At 39.5% G+C, this 19,945-nt stretch overlaps 1 protein-coding gene across 1 annotated transcript; it reads right to left on the bottom strand.

Annotated features, from left to right (window-relative positions):
• Window positions 1-6,655: 6,655 nt before the first annotated feature.
• LOC113064335 (magnesium transporter NIPA2-like) lies at window positions 6,656-10,214 on the bottom strand. Its single transcript, XM_026235072.1, has 6 exons — window positions 9,872-10,214; window positions 9,082-9,339; window positions 8,733-8,789; window positions 8,559-8,649; window positions 7,781-7,941; window positions 6,656-7,699 (listed from the first exon to the last, which is right to left on the bottom strand). Exons 1-6 carry the CDS (start codon window positions 9,909-9,911, stop codon window positions 7,098-7,100), a joined length of 1,209 nt encoding a protein of 402 aa, XP_026090857.1. The 5' UTR covers window positions 9,912-10,214; the 3' UTR covers window positions 6,656-7,097.
• Window positions 10,215-19,945: the final 9,731 nt, after the last annotated feature.

The following is a 19,945-nucleotide window of genomic DNA, read 5'->3' on the forward strand; positions in this document are numbered from 1 at the left end:
CTTGATAGCATCAATTATCTATTTGGAAAGACTTTGCTTCATGACTGGTGACTCTTTGATGTGATCACTGAAGCATACAAAAAGATGATCTGACCACCTGAACAGGGCAGAACTTTTAATTGGTTATTCTTTCAGAGCCCTCAACAACCTGGGCATGTCTCAAGTAGGGATGGTGAAAGGGCGGGGAGGATTGAGCATCCTAGACCCTTTCAAAAAGCGAACTACTGTAGGTTATTCTGGCCCACCACTGGCCAGCTATAGGAGTGTTTAAGGCTGCTATGGCTGCTTCATAGACCTTAAGCATGGAAGGGGAATGGCCCTTATCTAAAGCTCCTGCAGGAAGGACAATATCAGAGATATGTTACAAGAAATCGTGTCTCCTCCGCCATCTTGTCGACAGTGCTCTAGCCTGAGATAGTGTGTTTAGCACCTTCTCAGGGATGCCATGTCATCTTGTTTGTCTGAGAGAGTTGATCTCATCTCAGAAGGTTGGGCCACTGGGCTGCTAGAAGCAGCTGAGACATCTCTGTGACCCAATGCTGGGTCTTCCAGAGGGGGCCACCAACAGAACCTTGTGTTTCCACTCCTTGAATTGCCTGATTACCTGCAGGATCAGGGCAGTCTGGGGAAAAGCGTAAAGAAGGAGGTTGTGCGATTTGTTGGTCAACGCATCCTTGTCTTTCAAAAAATGTATTGGGCTGTAAGAGTTGCTTTCTGAGGTGAAAAGGTCGACATCTGCCTTGCAAAGAGCTCCCAGATTGTATGACCATATGAGGGTGGAGCATCCACTCTTCTGAGTGGACATTGCTCCATGATAGCATGACTGCTCCCTGGTTCAACCTGCCTGACACATGCACTGTTCTCAGCGAGCACAAGTTAATAGCGATTCCAGGAGGTACTCACCAGAATGAAGAAGCACGCTGCAGGCCTGGCTCACCTTTATACGCTTGCATCCATGGTGCAAAGCATGGACGGAACTCATGGTTTAAGCCAGTACTGAAGGGGTCGCATGCAAAGCAGGCCAGCTGAAGTAATGGAGATGCAGAAGCCATAAGGCCCAGCACCTTCTGAAATGCCTTGAAAGAGCGCTGAAGAAGGGATGGACAATATATTGATTGATATGATTATTTGCATCTCATCAGTAAAGCTGGTTCAATGATTGGCGGTAAATTCCCCATCACCTGCTTTCAAATTGAGTGCCAGTTAATACACAGAGCCTTTGTTCACTGACAAGCTACGATATATTGAGTTCATTATTGAAGTGATAATTTGAAAGCAGGTGACGGGGATTTACCGCTAATCACAGAACCGGCTTTACTGACGAGATGCACATGATCATATCATTCAATATATTGTCCAGCCCTAGGCTGAAGTAGTCCTGCATGGCTTGGACAGATGGGCAGCCTTTGCCTTCCAGCCGATGGTCGTGGGTGGGCAGAGATGCACGGCCACTGATTCATCCAGGGAGGCAGTTTATCGTAACCTTTTTCTTGGGAGCCGTCGACTGTGGTGACATTAAGTAGCATTTTCTGAATGAAAAGGAAATCCTTTCAGATAAAAATGACCAGAACACAGCATGAGAGCTGAAAACATTTTAAACAGTACAAACATGTATTTTTTATTCCCTCCCTCCACTACCAATCCTTTAAATTCATCAGTATTCAGAAAAAAAACAGGAATACAAAACAGAAGCATAGAACAAGCATATGCACAATTGTTCAAATATAAATCTAGCGATGCTATCCTCATAAACATCATCATAATGGTTTTCTTCATAGTCATTAACACATATATATCCAGTAGATGACAGCAGAGGACCACTCATTAGCAGTTGCCGTTTACAATATTTATTTTATTTTTTATTTTTTTCAGACTTGCTTTTAGATTTATTTTAAAATTGCTATTCTAACTAATGTTAGTACGCTTATTATACTGAAATATAAAGAATAGGAAGTGCAGAAAGTGAATAAATAAGCCCAGACACATGCAGACAAGCTAGAAGGGTAAATTATTTAAATACAACTAGTTAACTGAAATAAATTAATTAATTCAATAACAATGCATCAAATATTTTGAAATATTTTTAGATTTAATTTAATTTGTTAAGATGGATGTAGTTTCCAACCTTGAAACTTTGGTGCTATTTAATTGTCCAACAGTAATAAATGAAATACAATACAGTATGCATACCAGTCGTTGAGTCCGTTTGTGCAGGTTTTATTATTCCAGTGGATAGAAGTTTTTATTACAGATCGTTCACATCTATTTGTCTCAACGGCTCGGGCTCAGGCTGCTGAACTGGGAACCTGATTCAATAATCAATTCACTTATAATACAGGTCTGAAGTAGAAGCCACAATCAAAACAAATGTAGGCTGGTAAGTTAACAGTAGTGTACGATTCGGTTAAATAAAGACATTCTCACCAGGCTGGAAAGATATTTGGTTTGGTGGCATAAAGGGTTGAGGGTCCCATCATCTAACAATTCACAAGACAAAACGAAACTTTATTTTCCCAAGTTAACAAAAGAAACTCTTTAACATTAACTAACATAAAGGACTCCATGAGGAAGGAACACGTACAGGCTGAGGAACATTTCCAACACCCGGACCAGGGAAAGGAGCAGGTCTAAATGAACCCTGGAAATCCGATGACATAGGGACTGTCACACTGAAGTTAGATGCTTGAGAAACATTTCGCTGCATGGGAAACTGTTGGGCCGGGCCACCAAACGTGTTCATGGTGGAATGTTGAAATTAGGTAGTGGTACAGCAGAGATTACCACAGGGGCCTGACCTTGGTGGATTAGCAAATCTGTTTTGGTGGATTGGGTGGTCATAATGAACTGGGTTTGAGAGTCAAATCTCACGTTACGAGGCTCTGTGTACCTCATTGGCCTGTGTGATACTGCTGGGTTGTTAAATCTCACAGGTCTTTCATGGGCTTTGGGAAATCTTTCAAACTGTTGAGGGGCATCAAAGCGATGTCCAGGACACCTCACGGGTCCACCAGACCCATCAAATCCCCCTGTATTGCCTTCATACCGAGGAGGAGGAGCATAAGGTCTTGTAGGACCATCTAACATGGGCTCTCTCATGCGGCTAGGTGGCTCATCAAAGGGAGCTTGAGAATTCTTATATCTATCAAACCGTTGAGGAATATTTGGTGCATCCAGCCGTGGCGTGTTCACCAATGCCATAGATTTTTCTGAGGAGTGACTCAGTGTATTTCCAGGAGATTCACCATGGTTTCATCCACTTGTTGCCTGTTCCAAGAAATTATTATACCCTGGAAGAACCTCTACACTTATAAGACCTGTTCGACTGGTTCGGGAGGGATGCCCTGACAAAACATGTATATCTTGCACTATATTGCACTCTGTTTTGCACTTTATGCATTTTAAATTAATTTTATTTGTTAACGGTTGGCGAAGAAAAATAGTTAAAAACAGACAAATGAGGTTTCTGTCTTTATTTATTTATATTTGCCTGTGCCGGGCCTGCTGTTTGCTTGTGCATGCAAGGGCAGCTGGAACATTTTTGGTTCCATTTGTACTAAAATGTGCCCAAATGTTCACGCAAAGATAGAAGGCATGGTTTCAGTAACCACAGTTAACCACACTGAAGCAGCCATGTCAGGGAGATGCTGTGTGAAAAAAGCACGGGCGAAAGCAAAAGCACTTTATTTGGCATTTCTAAAGTAGGTGCATTTAGGTATCTTTAAGATTACTTACAACAGAACAGCAACGCATTTTACGGATGACCGTTTCGTGAACCTAGGAGACAAGGTCATTCTCACTTTGTTATGACAATCTGGTGCTTCTGAATCAGCTACTCTAAGTATGTTTTGTTGTTAGTTTAACTATTTGCTGTTGACTGTTCAAAGGTAGAGTTTGGCAAAGGCAAAGCTATGTGTGTGTGTGAGAGAGAGAGACAGGGTCACAGGGTCTTAACCGTCCATGGCTTGTGTATTGAAAACACATGCAAGTTTGGTCACTGTGCCTGTCACACCACTCTGTTCCCCTTTCGGGCTTGAGCTAATGTTAAAACTAAGGACATTATTAATTGTCTTTACATTTATTTTGATAGATGAAGCTCATTATGGAAAGGGGCATTACATTTTCTGAAAAATGCTTGCAGTGTTAGGCCAATCACAATGCACTGGTTCAGTTGGCCAATCAGAGCAGACTGCTCTTGTCAGAAGGAGGGACTTTGTAGAAAACCATGTGTTTGAGAGAGGCGGGGCATAGAGGACCTACAATAATGTACAGAATTTGAAAAATTATGTGTTTTTTAACATTAAAGCATGTCAACATATTCTGTTACACCAAATACACAAAATAATGATCTTTAAAAAAGCATCAGTATTGGCTAAGTCTGGACAACGGTGAGAAGATAACGGGCCAGAACCGCGCCAGCGCTACAAAACACTTCTGGCTGAAAGAAATGCTTTTTCTTCATGGGCCAATCTCGGCTGAAAGCTGGTTGCCATGATTTTGCCAAGTTAGACATGTTTCTGGATCAACATAGTTTGTTGATGCTGGATCAACATTACTGTCCAAAAATATAGACTAAACCCATAGACTTATCCTACCACTGATCTGATATTTCCTGAAAAGATATCCCTCAGTTCTGATAAAAAAAAGTTTATAAATATAATTTGTTTGACAAAAGATGATATACATTTCATAAAGTTATAAGAATGGCATTACAAAGGTAACAATAAAAGCCCCTGCAAATCACTTTAAAAAGTTACATTATAACACACACAACATATCTTAAATTTTATATTATAAAGGGTTTTATAAAATTAATCTAAAAGGTAAACAAAAAGTACCAGTATTATACTCCCAACCCCCACACACACTTTTGCTCACCAAAGATGCATTTATTTAATCAGAAATACATTAAATACAGTATTACTGTAAAATATTATTACAATTTAAAATAACTGTTTTTTATTTTAATATGCTATAAAATAAAATATATTATTGTGCTGGCAAAGCTGAATTTTCAGCAGCCATTCTTTCTAATAAGTCTAATTCAAGTCATTAATATTCTTTATATATATATATATATATATATATATATATATATATATATATATATATATATACATACATACATACATACATACATACACACACACACACACATATATATATATATTAAATGTGGCTTAATAGGCTATATAACAAGTTTTTTTTACTACATTTAAAAGTTGTTTCAAGCATTTAATGTATGTGTGAACTGATTCAAAAGTTGAATTCTAAGCATTCAGTTTTTAACCCCTTTGCATTACAACACTGTTTCACTGTATCTTAGCAACAGTGAGAAGCATGAGCATTCTGATTGGTCAATAGTGTCATATGTTCAGGCACACCTATGCAAAGCTCTGTGAGATTCTATGAAGTTGTTTTGAGTCCTGTTGCCTGGGAATGTGAGATTGACTGGAGTGTAGAGTATGCCATCTGCTGGTGCAACTTGAGAAAGGCCATTTGGCCCTGTTGCTGTTTTTCTTGCAATTGGAAGATTTAAGGCAGGACATCTGAATGAATATTGGAGCACACCGTGAAAAATCATGTGTAGAACAAAACAAAAAACAAAAAAACACTATTAATAAACTCTTTAAATTCTATCACGGAATATGCTTTTATGCATTTGACTCATTTTCTCAATAAATGCTGGTGCAATGTTAAAAAGAAACATCGTATAGTTAACACTGGGCGGAGAGGTGATTTTAAATAAATTAATAAAAAAAATTCAATGTAAAATTGAAATTTTTTTGATCAAAGCAGCTTGATAGAAACAAATGCCATCATACAGGATACAAGTTCTGTGGGCAGAGTCATTTGACCCAGTGCTTTAAAAGTTAAATACAGTCTTGTCTGCCGTGTCGTTTGGAGCTATTCGTTTACAGGAAGATGCCTCTGGCAAGACAGAATCAAATAACCCACACATTATTTATCAATTGTTTTGTTTTGTTTTGTTTTGTTCAAATCTGTGTAAATGTACTATGGAAAGTTAGTCGCTGAATGTGATACTGCTTTTAGATGCAACTGAAAGCATAAGCAAATAAGACAAAACAATACATAAACCAACACACGAGGATTGGGGCTGTGTAGTAGGCCACTGGGCCAAGGAAGATCTGCTGAATCTTCTGTGGAATCCTGACAGCACAGATTCAGGCCTACTCATGAATCTTGTTTGGTCCAGAAACATTACGTATGAATCAGCATCATAGTCAATTCAGACCTCCTTCGACTCTCACATATGGATAGCAAGTTCCTGACGCCTGTAAATGATTCACTATACGCCGGAAACTGAGTGAGCAAAATAAAAGCCGTTTTCACCTGCTACTAAGATGAGGTTATCTGTTCACAAGCTGTGGTCAGCCAATACACCTTACCAGTGCTCATATGTGTTTCATATGACCACTTGTCTTCTGATGTCCCACACACCTGTTGTTACACACCATACACAAATGAATATAATATAATATAATATAATATAATATAATATAATATAATATAATATAATGAGCATTATATAGTCTCATAATGGGGGGAGGCATGTCTGTAAACTGTCTAATAGTATGTGAAAAACAAATGTTTTGAACTTTTCAAGACAAACAATATATTTCCTGTGAAATATGAAATATATATATTTATTATTTTCCATTCAAAATGTATGCAAATATTTTCAATTCACCGGTCTATTTTTAAGATAATTCTCTGGAAATATAACCCATCCGTTCAAGAGAGGAAAAATAAATATTTTGTATATTAGGTGCTTCACTGGCAGTTTTCAGCAGCAAGATTGAAAAGTTCTGCTGCGTCATGCTCTGTTTCACACTGTTTCAGTATTTAAACATTCCCAACGTTGCTAAAAGTTGAATTCAAGACACAAATTTGACTAACAGCAAAATAATATTTAAAAAAAATTTAAAATCTGCTTCATCAATGTACTCAGCAGCAGCCAATTCAAATCAGTGCATCATAGTACTACAGTTTTCAGCAGAGGAAATCACCAATTAACATCAATTAAATGAGAATATTACTAAACTGTATATTCAAACTAGCTGAGATCTGATCCAGTCTCAGCTGATGATGAAGACTCTGGGCCCTTCCTCTCTCATAGGCGGCAGGCTGTCTATGTTCTCTATGAGCATGTGCTTGTCCTCCATCTTTGACGGGCTCTGTGGCTGATAAAGATTGCTTCTTAGATCTTCAAAACACATGTTCATGTCTTTGAAGAGGTGTAACATGCTCACTCCGATCACGATCACCAGGAAGCCCCCGATGGTGCCCACCACATCCACTCCTGACATGGCTCCCCATTCTTTAAAGAGAATCACAGAGGTGCTCAGGACTACGGTGGTGAAGAAGACATAGTAGATGGGATATACCAAGAGCGTATTGAAGGTGTCCAGCGACTTATTCAGATAGTTGACCTGGATGATGATGGATCCGATTAAGGTCAGCAAAAGAATCCAGGTGAGAGGGTGACGGACCACTGAGAGGTCAGAGAACATGGTGCGTATCGCGATGCCGAGGCCCTTGACCGAGGACACAGTGAACGCTCCGAGCAGAGAGCAGATGCTTATGTAGACTAATATGTTAGTTTGACCGAAGCGAGGGGAGACGTAGAAGATCAGGAGCATACAAGCAACCAGCAGAGTACTGGCAAACACCAAAAAACCTTTAGGAGAAGCAGAAAAACAGCTGTTATCCATTATAACATGTTTTTTAGTTCTATAAATAAAGGTATTGAAACACTAACCAGGATCCAACAGTTTCTCTGTCATTTCTGTAAGCGTCGTCACTTCTTCCTCTTCAGGTGCATGTATAACCATTATAGTGCTTCCCAGTATGCTGAGCATGCAGCCAAGTTTTCCAAGCAGATTCATTGTTTCTCCGAAGAAGTGGGAGGACAGAACTGCACTGAAGAGAGTAAATAAACATTACCATTAATACCTTTCCATTTAGTTCTAGTGAAAACACTAGGAAACACAAAAGGCCATAGACAGAATCAGTGCACTCGTAATGAGAAAGGGCTATTCAGCCGTTATCTCATGAGTTCAGAAGAACAAGGTGGAGATCAGTGCATGATTTATTCTTGGTATATGTTTATAATCATCATATCATGATGAAATGGCCATTTGTTATTGAAATTATCAATTGGCATACTCTTTGAACATCAAGTATGTGTCAAAATCACATTTGCCAAAGAAATGACATAATTTCAGCCTATGTTGAGACTATATAATTATTTTTATTTTTCTGAATGTTGGGGGAGACATTTGATTTTTTTTTTTTTTTTTTATCAAATAAATGCATGAGTACAACATACTGTAGTATTACTTTGGGTCTTACCTGGGCCCTATAGCTCACTCAAATGTACTTTAATTGTGTGAAACATATTGCAATTCAGGATTTTTAACATTATAGTCATATATATTTCTAAATATACTAGTCCTCTGACTCACAGGCTTATAAAGGTTACACAGCATTATGTGGAGCAAACCATTGGCGAGGGTGAATAAGGGTGGTGCTGTTACCTGATAAGAACACTGAGAGCTCCTAAAGGGGTCACCACTGTGGCTGGAGCAAACATGTACGCTGTGAAGTTTGCCGCTTCACCTCCACCCACTGCGAAAAAAGGCAGGATGTTATCTACGTTTGTTGGAGTCATCAGAGGAAGATGGCTGAGAGATGCTTTGCACTGCACTCACTTGTCAAAAGGCCTCCCCACCACAACCAGTCCTTCAGGTACCCATGACCTCCCTCAGCTAAGCAGACAAGCATTTTCACATATTCAGTTTGATTAATAACACAAAACAGAGCCTGCTGGTGATTCGGTCATTATTAGGTAAGCACAAACAAAGAAGGAACCAGTTTCAACCAATTTCACAACTATTTCCAGTCAAGTAAAATAATTAGCATTAAATCAAAATACCCTCAAAAACAAAACCAGTAACTCAACATTCTGAATATTAAAGGATAAACTCCATGCAAGGTTTATTGCATCAGAATTTGATGGCACTTTTGACGTTATGTAAATTCTGATGTAAATTGCCTTACCTGCTCTCGTTTCCCCAATACTGGCCAAATGCAGCAACGCCTTCTTCTTCAGTATAATGCTTCCTCCTATGAGGAAAGCTGAGAGCACGGCCAGCGACAAGCCCATCCAGAAATTGTAGTTGCTCCATTTGTTGATGGCGAGAGCTGCTGTGGTGACTGTAGAGTTTATATTAGAGCTGTCTACACTAAAAGACGTGTTGCAAACCCCCGTGTCAAACACACAAACAGAGGCGGGACAGAAGATCCTTATTACTGAACCTGATCACAAGAAAAAAAGAGGAACTACGTTACAACAATAATAGGTTTAATTGCCAAAACAGAGAGTAAAATGTCCAACAAAATTGTTCAAAACCATTTTTTTTAAAGCAGCTTATTCACATAAAATGCTTTTTTATAAAAACATAAAAAATCACTCATCACTATAGCCTGCCATTTTGTTACTCTTTCTTCAACATTTTAATATTATTTATATTTTAAAGTTTACATAGTGTTTTTATAGGGAACAACCAAAGCCAGCGGCCAGTCATTTACTGAAAGGCTGGTCATACAATAAGGAATGTTAGTCCTTTAAACAAATATGTCATCATATGTTAATAAACATGTCAGACTTTCCAAAGGACAACACATTGATGAAACTTATAACTACTAAAATGTGCAACTAGTACAAAAACAAAAAACATACGTCATTTAAATCTCAAGTTTTCACATTACATGCAAAAAAAAACCATAATAAAATCACACTGCAATTTATATTGGGCTCTTACATAAGTAAGACAACAAACTCTCTTACCATTGCTACATAAATCGGATGACAGGTGTATGTCTTTCATTGTTTCCCCCACACTATAAACGACGGGTTAAAACTTACCGAAATGAAGCCATTTAAAAACGAATTATTTTGTATCAGAATAAACTACGAGATAAACATTTCTCTCGGACTTCGCCTCGGATCATTTGAATATGCCAGAATACACGTTCTGCATCGGTTCCTGCCGAGCGCGTAACTTCATAGCACTAAAGAACCACAGATACCTGAGATGCGCGCGCACGTAAACACGGCCACGAGCAAAGCAGACAGGTATCGACTGCCACGCCCGAGCAGCGTAGTTACGAGCCAGCAGTTGTCAAAACGGATACACAGTAATGACCTTCCTCGTAATACAATATGCAGAACGCAAACACACGTGAAACTTCCTATTCAGACTTGACATTTGTATTGAGTGGGGCAGGACGTGGTTACTGTCACGAACTGCAGTTAAAAAATACATTTTACTAACTGTTATTGTAGCATTACTTTATTATTATTATTATTATTATTATTATTTTTCCAGTTTTAAATTTTCATTTTTCTTAAACTTTCATCTCAATGTTGTTGTGTATATAATTCATATATTTACTCATACCCTAAAGACTTGTTATTTGCTTGTTTGTACTGAAATCTCAGAGCAGCAGAAACGTGTTGGCTTTGGTGATGCTATTGGCTGACATGAATTTCTCCAGAAAGCTGAAGAACGGGTTTGAGCAGAGATAAAAAAAAAAGAAAGACATACTTGTATTGACTGTATGTGTTATTTAAAGAGACAGTTTAGCAGGCTTACTGTATTTTGATCACTGCTTGGGCTTGAGTGCATTAAAATTTAATCTCTTCTCTAGTGAGTGCTATTTGATATGTTGTTGTTTGTTGTTTTGCAGCTAAGTTCTCCATTCCATTTGGAGAAGGATCATGATGTGATCTTATGAGAATTGAGAACTTTGAGACACATCAGTTGTTACAAATCAATCTGATTATCCATTGTCACCTCAACATTTAAATACCATGACCTGTTAGAACAAGATTTGTAAGCAGTTATTCTGTTGTGCTCTGGTGTGTCAAAATCAGTTTTTAAATAGAGCAACATGGGGCCATTGCAGACAGCCTGGAGACTGGTAACCTAGAGCAAGTGTGCTCACACAAAACTCCCTCGACACCTGCTGCATAACCACAAGTTCCACTGCATTTCATACAGTGATTATTGAGTGTGCAAATGCAGGATTAAACATGAGTATATATGAATCTTGCGGTGAATTAAAAAAAAATAAATAAAAATCAATAAAATAAAATAGTTGCCCAGTTGCAAAATGCAAATACATATGCATACACACATACAAATAAAAAGTATTTATTTATTTGAAATGACGAAAAGGAATGCATAGAAGTGACAAGTAGCTGTTTTTAAATATATATATATATATATATATATATATATATATATATATATATATATAAAATAAAAAAAATAAAACATTTTCATGATCGCTTCATTATTTTATTTTTTTAAACAATTATTCACTCTTCAACAATTATTCAAACATGAAGTTAAATTAATCTTGCATGAATAAAAAAAAAAGATGTTCAGTTGCAAAATGCAATAAATAAATAAATGTTACAAAATGTATCAAACACCCCAAAAAGAGGACTAAATATTACGGGACAATTCTATAAATGGCCAGTTGATGTCACTGCAGACTAATAAACAAAAAACACAGCTTCAACCTGATTATTTTACTGCTGTTCAAGAGAAAATCATCTGAAGTCGAAAGGGGTGATAAAGTTGGCTTATTGTTCAGAGATTTATTTTACACAAACCATTTTAAAAGTCACACAGGGACCCTGCCAGTCTAGCCTATCTAAACACAATCTCTGATGTGATTATATGGATAAAAGAAGGTAGCCTACTAAATACGTTATAAATCATTTTAATCCAGACAGGGGCTAAAGAGGGTTAAATAAACCATATTCATGTTGTTAGCATTTAAAGGGTCAACACAGTTCAGTTTAATTCTTCACAGATTCCAACAAATCAATACTCCAAAAGATAGATAAAACCTGACATTTTATTTATCCATTCTGTCTTCAACAAACAATGAAACCATGTGACATATAGAGTCATCTCTGTTGTCTCAACATACCGTTCCCATCCTGCCCATGCTCAAGCTCATGCAAATGTCAGATTGGCCACCTGAAAGAGAGATGAGAATGGGAGAAAAACGTCATTCATAGCAATAGACTGTTTTAATTTGTATGCATGTTCTAGTTTCAAGATGGCTTTTGTTCAGTGTGTGCGTTGCACTAATTACCATGATCATTCAAAACGGAGCACAACTCCTGCTTGCAGCCTCCCACACAAGCTCTGAAAAACAATTCATACAGCCACAACGAAAGATGATGTCGTTCCCCAGCACAGCTACACTTTCATAGGACAGATAGGTAGCAAACATCATTTCAATAACAGAACAGCACTGGATGAGGTTATTATTAGCAGGTCAGATGGCAATGTCAATCAGCACAAATTAACATCATTAATGACAAAGGCACTAGCCAAATTATGCTCATTATGATTGGCAGAGATATCAGACCTCAGTGTGCATGTCATACATTGAAGGACTGATGTCTGTAGGTGACTTAGGTGAGTTTTTTGCTTACAGAATGATGAAGTTCTGGGTGAGGTGAGCCTGGCTTGGTGTTGTGACCAAATGTTTTTTAAACCATGAAATATTGCTATATGTGTTCCGTTCATTACCTGCATTTCAGATAATAATAAATCAATGGCTTTTTTCATAATGAAATAAAATAAAATTAATCTTATAAAACCATACAATGACAATATTGCATTTGGCAATCAAGTAATAAACATTGTCAATAGTTTTAATGTATATCTGGGGTTTATCTAAGCCTAAGTTACTTCCTCTTGCCATCTATGTAGAATTGTAATTTAAATAATATTTAATTATTTATTCATTATAAATATATTTGTATTTTATTAAATATATTTAAAATAAATGTATTTATTTACATACAAAATAGGTGACAGATCATAAAAAACTGAAGCAGCAAATCAGAAGTAGTTGTTTTTACAATTATTTGAAAAGAAATTTTTGCTCATCTCTCAGGATCTCTTCTTTTTTTAGCAAACAGTGATTCACTCTGCTGCAGAATGTGCTCAGTATAAATTAAGCATTGTATCTGGCATGTCATGTAACTCTCAGCATTCACAAGCTTTTTGTCTTACTTTTTGACAAACATTGGTAAAGCCTTTGACTTCAGTATTTTTCCATACTATGGGAGTCAATGGCTATCAGCAACTGTTACCAACATACTTTAAAATATCATCTTTTGTGTTCAACAGAAGAAAGAAATGTTAATTTTCAATGCTATGAGAATGCTTTTTGTGTGCAAAGAAAATAAAAATAACGACTTTATTGAACAATTTGTCTCCTGCGAGCTACTGACATTATTGAGATTAGCTCGATGCATGCGCGCGATATGCTAAAGCTCTCAGATCTCATAAAAAATATCTTAATTTGTGTACTGAAGATGAATGAAAGTCTTACGGGTTTGGAACAACATGAGAGTGAGAAATTAATAACAGAATTAACATTTTTGTGTGAACTACAGTATATCTTTAAATGTATGCACCTAAACATAACCCTAAACACAGAACTTCTTAGCTTCAGCTCTCAGAGATGAATGAATACCTGTAGGCACACAATTAGCCGAGTTCAGATAGTGCTGAATTTCTGAACACTTTGCAAATGCACGAAAGCCTCTGGCACTTTCCATGTCTTGAGCATTCTCTGCTGGAAGTGAGCGACTGAGTGAAAGGCCAGGCCTATGGGGGAAACAGAAGGAAGCGAACAAATGTGGCATTTATCGAGATCAATACAGCACTCTCAGAGCCAACAGAGCTCAAACAAGATGTTCTGTATCAGTGCAGCTCAATCGTGGACATGCATTCATCTGATGACGTTGAAAAGAAACATAGATGACTTAACTGTGTATTTTCTGGCATCAATCATTCTTAAAACAAATGCAAATATCAACTAGTTAAGAACAGAAAGCAAAAAAAGGAAGATAGGCACATATGTCAAAAAGAAATTTTGATAGGAAACAAAAAGCGTTCAGTAAGAAAAAGTTTATTTCTGAATACTCGTTGTCAACACGTTGATGTCTTGCTGTTACATCTTGCTGCAGTTTTTAAAAGGTATTTTGTGAGTTGAATATGAAAAAAAAATATTTTTCATAAGTAGGGCTGTCAATGTAATAAGGTATTTTACTGATTAAATAAAATAAGCAATAATAAAATGAACACCATTCTGAATAACAGTAACAGAAAACCTCATAGAGATTTACAAATCAAATGCAAAAGTCAAAAAAAAAAAAACTTGCTGAAAATATATAAATCACATCTTGTAATGTACATTTAAAGCTGTCATGCCACAATAACATTGTATTTTCAAATTATTAATTGAAAATGTCTTTCTTTCTCTGCAAACATGGATATAAGATAAATTTTTCTAATTGATCAGTTTGTCAATCATGTTTAATTGATTGACAGCACTATTTAAGACTACCAATCAAAGAAACATCCAAAATACAGAATTTCACTTTAAATACAATACCAAAAATAATTTAAGAAAATTCTAAATGAAACAAATAACCGATCAAATGGAAAACAAAAGCCACAAAACGCTGTTTTGTCAAAACATGTTACACGTCATGTTATGGTTGATTCTATTTTGTATAAATGGAACCGCATGTTTGAATCACTGAAGGTACACAAAAAGCTCACTACAGCATCACTCACCTCACATCCTTTTCTGTGTTTGAATCAGTGCATCCAGAAACATAAAGCCTGATGTGGCACCTCAAAACTAAAAAGTTAGTCTTCGTTTAAAATTCAGTAGGTTTGAGTATCATCAACTGACATCATTTGTTTCCTGTCTATGTATCCAAAAGGGAGTTAGTAGTTATTAGAGCATAAAGCAACCACTGACAACAAGCAAACAAGCCATCGCCACAGTGCTTTGTTCCTCTCAAATGGACTGTTAAGAGTCATTCTATTAAACCACCTTATTAATCTCACAGCATGAGCAATTTATATGTTGATGTCTGTGTGTCAGCTATTAGGAAGATTTCCTTAAAATACTTGTCATGGAATTGGTTTGCACGACAATATTTCAACTGTTATGACAATATTACAAACCAAAGCTTTAGGACTTTTAAGTAGATGGTCTCCTGAGTGCTCATGCTGCCCTTGAATTTGTTGCATTTGTGTACAGTGACGTCATTAGCGCTTCAGTGTGGGAATGATGCATTATACATATCATCAGCTACTTCAACAGAAAAATGTCATGTAAACCAAGAAAGGGAGACAGAACCGAAGTGACAGAACAGTAAACCAAAAAGCAGCGCTGCCTGCATAGTCTACGACCCCCTCTTCTTTCTCATCTTTAACTCACAGACTCTATCGAGCAGCATTAATTGAGCATGGATTGGGAAACGGTGATTGATCCAAAGTGTTCATAAGTGAAGTGTGAGACTGAGCTACAGGAGTAACTATGACAAGCCTCTCCAAACCTATGGAAGAAGTCACCTTGGCTCACCAATCAAACTGGTTGGAAAGGAAGACATTTGAAGACACACTGATGTTAGCATTCTTCCTTGCTTTTCATTTGACGACATCAAACAAACTTTCATTCCATTCATAATCGTTTCTTAAAGGTGAAGTGTAGTTTTTTATTATTATTTTAATTATAAAATTTTATATAAAAATTCTGACATCATTTACTCACCTTCCAAACCTGTATGGTTTTCTTTCTTTTGCGGAACATATTAATATATTTAATATATTATATTATATATAGTTTCTGCAAAATAATGTTTCAAACAATTTTTTGTTCTTCTTTCATACAATGACAAGTCACTGGAGATGGGATGGGGTGTGGAGAGACATTTTTCAAAATATATTCTTTTACAGTTCACAAAAAAGGTAATACAGGTTTGGAACAAGATGTGGTTGAATAAATTTCCAATGTTGGGTGTACTGTCCCTTTAAAATACTTTTTCTATTACCAGATTTATATGCACCATCTGTATACAGTGCCTTGCAAAAGTTTTTTTTTATGTTACTGCCTTATGTTAAACTGCTTTAAATTTGATAATTTAGCTCAGGGGCATTTATATTACTTGTAAATGTTACTACACTTTACGTGAAATTAACCTGTGACAAATTCAACTGAATGGGTATGATTTAGAAAGGCAGATGTCATGTCTTAATAATAGGTATAACAGCTTATAATGCATATCAGAGCAAAAACCAAGCCCTGGGGACAAAAAGCTCAGAAACAGGTTTACGTCAGGCCACGCAAACCTGGAAAAGAGTTCAGAAAAGCGTTCTGCTTCATTGAAGGTTCACAGAATAATGTAACCGTTACCCCCTTAATAGAAGAAGTTTGAAGTGGGGCTGTTTTCCAGCAGCAGGGACTGAGGGACTCATTAAAGTAGAAGGAACACTCAATGCATCAAAATATTGAGATGAGATATGTTAATCAAAACCTAGTCTAGAGCATTCTTCCAGAACCTTCCAGCAGGACAATGTGTGAATGTAAATGTCTTTGAGTGGTGCAGCCAGAGCCTGGGATTGAACCCAGTCAAATATTTCTGGAGAAGGATGGCAGATAATTGCCAATGATGAGCAAAGTTTGTTGAATCAAACAAAAAAAGACAATATATGTAGACAATATATGAATACTTATGCAATGTACTTATTTCATTTTTTTTTTAATTTTAATAAACATTAATTTGTGACAATTCTGTTATTGCTTTGTCAGTTTGGTGTATGGAGTGTAGATTGATGTGGGAAAACGTCTCAGGTTACGAATGTAACCATGGTTCCCTGAGAGGGAACGAGACACTGCGTCCTCTGAAGGGACACTATGGGGAACACCTCGTCGTGACCCGTGTCTGAAGCATACTTTGAAAAACGCCAATGTGTTGGCCGGCGACAGCCTCTGACGTCGCTACCGGCGCGACTATAAATATGCGCCCGTAGGACCTGTCACTTATCTTCTTCGTGAAGCTTGCGTCCGAAGCATGGCAGGGAGCTAGAGGACGCAGTGTCTCGTTCCCTCTCAGGGAACCATGGTTACATTCGTAACCTGAGACGTTCCCTGTCAAGGGAACTTCGAACTGCGTCCTCTGAAGGGACACTATGGGGAACAGTATACCCACGCCGCCATGCTGAGGGGAGTGCAGGCCAGAATCATGGCAAACACTAAGTATCAACTCTACCATTTCACCGGGAGTCGCCCCTGGGACGGTTCGACGGCTGTCCATGACATAATCCCTTATGGCCAAAGGCCTAAGCTACATACCCAACTTACCTGAAGGGCCTCGGCCCGGGGTAGAGCTGAAGGCTTGGAATCACGAAAGATTCCTTTAAAGGGATACGGCTAAGAACTTAGCACTGTTTATTACCAAGTCTTGCCTGTCACAAAGGAGGGGCTCTCGTGGCACTCTGATAGAGCAGCTTGTAGATGGAATGGCCCGGGAGCAGAGCAATTGGAGGACGGAACGCACAGATGAAGCCTCGGCCACGCCTGTACCATGGCGTCCAGCCCCAATGGAGCTGGATGAGTAAGAGGAAGCCAGAGGGGATGGTGCGACGCTCTCTTGAGCCGCAAAACCGATCCACCCAGGTCTGGCCAACCTCTCTAACTCTACTTCAACACCTTGGTGCGAAGGCGCCATTCCCCGAGCCTCAGCCCCTGCCTCAGCAGGATGTCTGCTCTCACAGTGCGTCTCAAAACAGTATGTAGTACTGGAGCGCTCTGATGAAAAAACCGAGAATTCAGTCTCCCATGAGAGGAGGACTCCGAGCTCCGAGCAGCATGCTCATAGGCGACCCTTTTAGAAAAGGGGAGCGCTGCTAAACTACCGCGAGAATTGCCCACACAGCCCCCCATGTTGAGGGGCGGTGCTTGAGGTGCATAACAAATACACACTGGTTGGATGAAGCCCAAGGAACCCCGGGGCTAATCATCTTAAGAAAGGGAACGAAGCATAGCGCGTAACCCTTACCGTACAGGATTTTAGAAAGTGCGCAGAGCCTTGCGTGCACACTTACCACTTACGTGGATTTGAGACAGTGCGCAAAGTGTTCACGTGCACACTGACCACCATGTGGTTTTGAGAAAGTACACAGGCTTAGCGTGTGTACAGAAAAGTTACCTGACAACCACTGTATGTGGGAGCTCACCTTCAGAGAGAACTGTGAAGCCTACTATCTGATAACCACAATATGTGGGAGTTCACCAACAGAGAGGCCTAGAGAGGCCTACTACCTGTTACCAGATAACCACCTCAGTGGAAGGTAATATGGAACTCGACTCCAGGGAGGCCTGGTGAGGCCTACTACCTGACAACCACAAACCGTGGGAGCTTGTTTTTTAGTGGAAACGCACAGCATGTGGGAGCTAAATCTCCAGGGAGGCCTGGTGAGGCCTACTACCTGACAACCACAGTATGTGGGAGCTCGCCTTCAGAGAGACCTGGTGAAGCCTACTATCTGAAAACCACAATATGCTATTTAGTGGAAACGCACAGTATGTGGGAGCTAAATCTCCAGGGAGGCCTGGTGAGGCCTACTACCTGGCAACCACAGTATGTGGGAGCTCACCATCAGAGAGGCCTGGTGAAGCCTACTATCTGAAAAGACCACAATATGCGGGAGTCCACACAGCCCCTCATGTTGAGGGAAGCGATGCTTGGGGTGTATAACAAATACACACTGGTTGAATGAAGCCCAAGAAACCTCGGGGCTAATCATCTTAAGAAAGGGAACGAAGCGGAGCGCGTAACCCTTACCGTACAGGATTTTAGAAAGTGCGCAGAGCCTTGCGTGCACACTTACCACTTACGTGGATTTGAGACAGTGCGCAAAGTGTTCACGTGCACACTGACCACCATGTGGTTTTGAGACAGTACACAGGCTTAGCGTGTGTACAGAAAGGTTCCTAAGCATCGCAGAGGCGCTGGATCGCACGGGAGAGGCGAGCTCCAACCCTCAAGCGAGGGGAGCATCACCTGAGGCAGAACATACAGAAGGACTCTGTAACTACCACCTCCCCGGATGCGCCAAGCGGCCAGGCGGCCCCTCAGGGTGACCTGGCCGGATATCCATGATATTCCCTGCAGTGCTATGCCAGTTCTGACGATCAGCCAGGCTCCTCGGGAGGGGCGTGGGACGAGCAACCGCAGAGCGCTTGCTACCCGCACGTGGAACTCGCTCCCCAGTGCGTGTCGCGCCCTTGGGGGGCGAACCCACGCGGCACGGCCGCCTGCCGAAAGCGTGTGATCGTGGCCAGAGCACAAGGCTGGAGCTGAGCACTGTAAAAGGAAACTCACAGAGTCTGTTAGAAGACATAACCACCAGCAACATAACACCCATAAGCAGAAAGGGTTACATACTCACCCACCCTCCTGTACTGGAGTCCCGCTTTACGGGGCGCCCCCTTTTGGTCCGGACCGTCAGTAAGGTGGTCACTATGAAAATAGGACCAACCAAAAACATAACAGGTCCAGGATAGGAGACTGTTATGTGAGAAACTTTCCACCTAACCACGATCAGGTGGAGCGCTGGTGGCTCTTCGTGACCCGCGATTCCTCTAGCCCCTGCCCTCAGGCGGGGGAGGAGCGCGAGCCGCGACACTAGCCTTCTGCGCCCGTCTTCGATCCTCAGATTGAGATGGACCAGGACCCCTTTGTTGTTCGGGCTCTGCTGCTGCGTATGATTTACCATTTAAGCGGGATGTATCCTGGAAGGGCTTAGATGGCAAAGAGGGAGATTTTAGAGAGGATGTTCCCCCACTGAGAGATAGCAAGCCAGCATCTCTTCTACAGGGGGCATCCTCTCATAGCCGTCCTCGTGCATGCCATCGATATCAGCATAACTCGTATGCTTAAACCGATGGATGCGAGAGAAAAACGGCCTGTTCCATTCCTTTTCAACTTCTGCATGTAAGTCAGGCAAGAATGGGAGGCTCA

The sequence above is a fragment of the Carassius auratus genome, chromosome 46 (assembly GCF_003368295.1).
Source record: "Carassius auratus strain Wakin chromosome 46, ASM336829v1, whole genome shotgun sequence".
Classification (NCBI taxonomy): domain Eukaryota; kingdom Metazoa; phylum Chordata; class Actinopteri; order Cypriniformes; family Cyprinidae; genus Carassius; species Carassius auratus.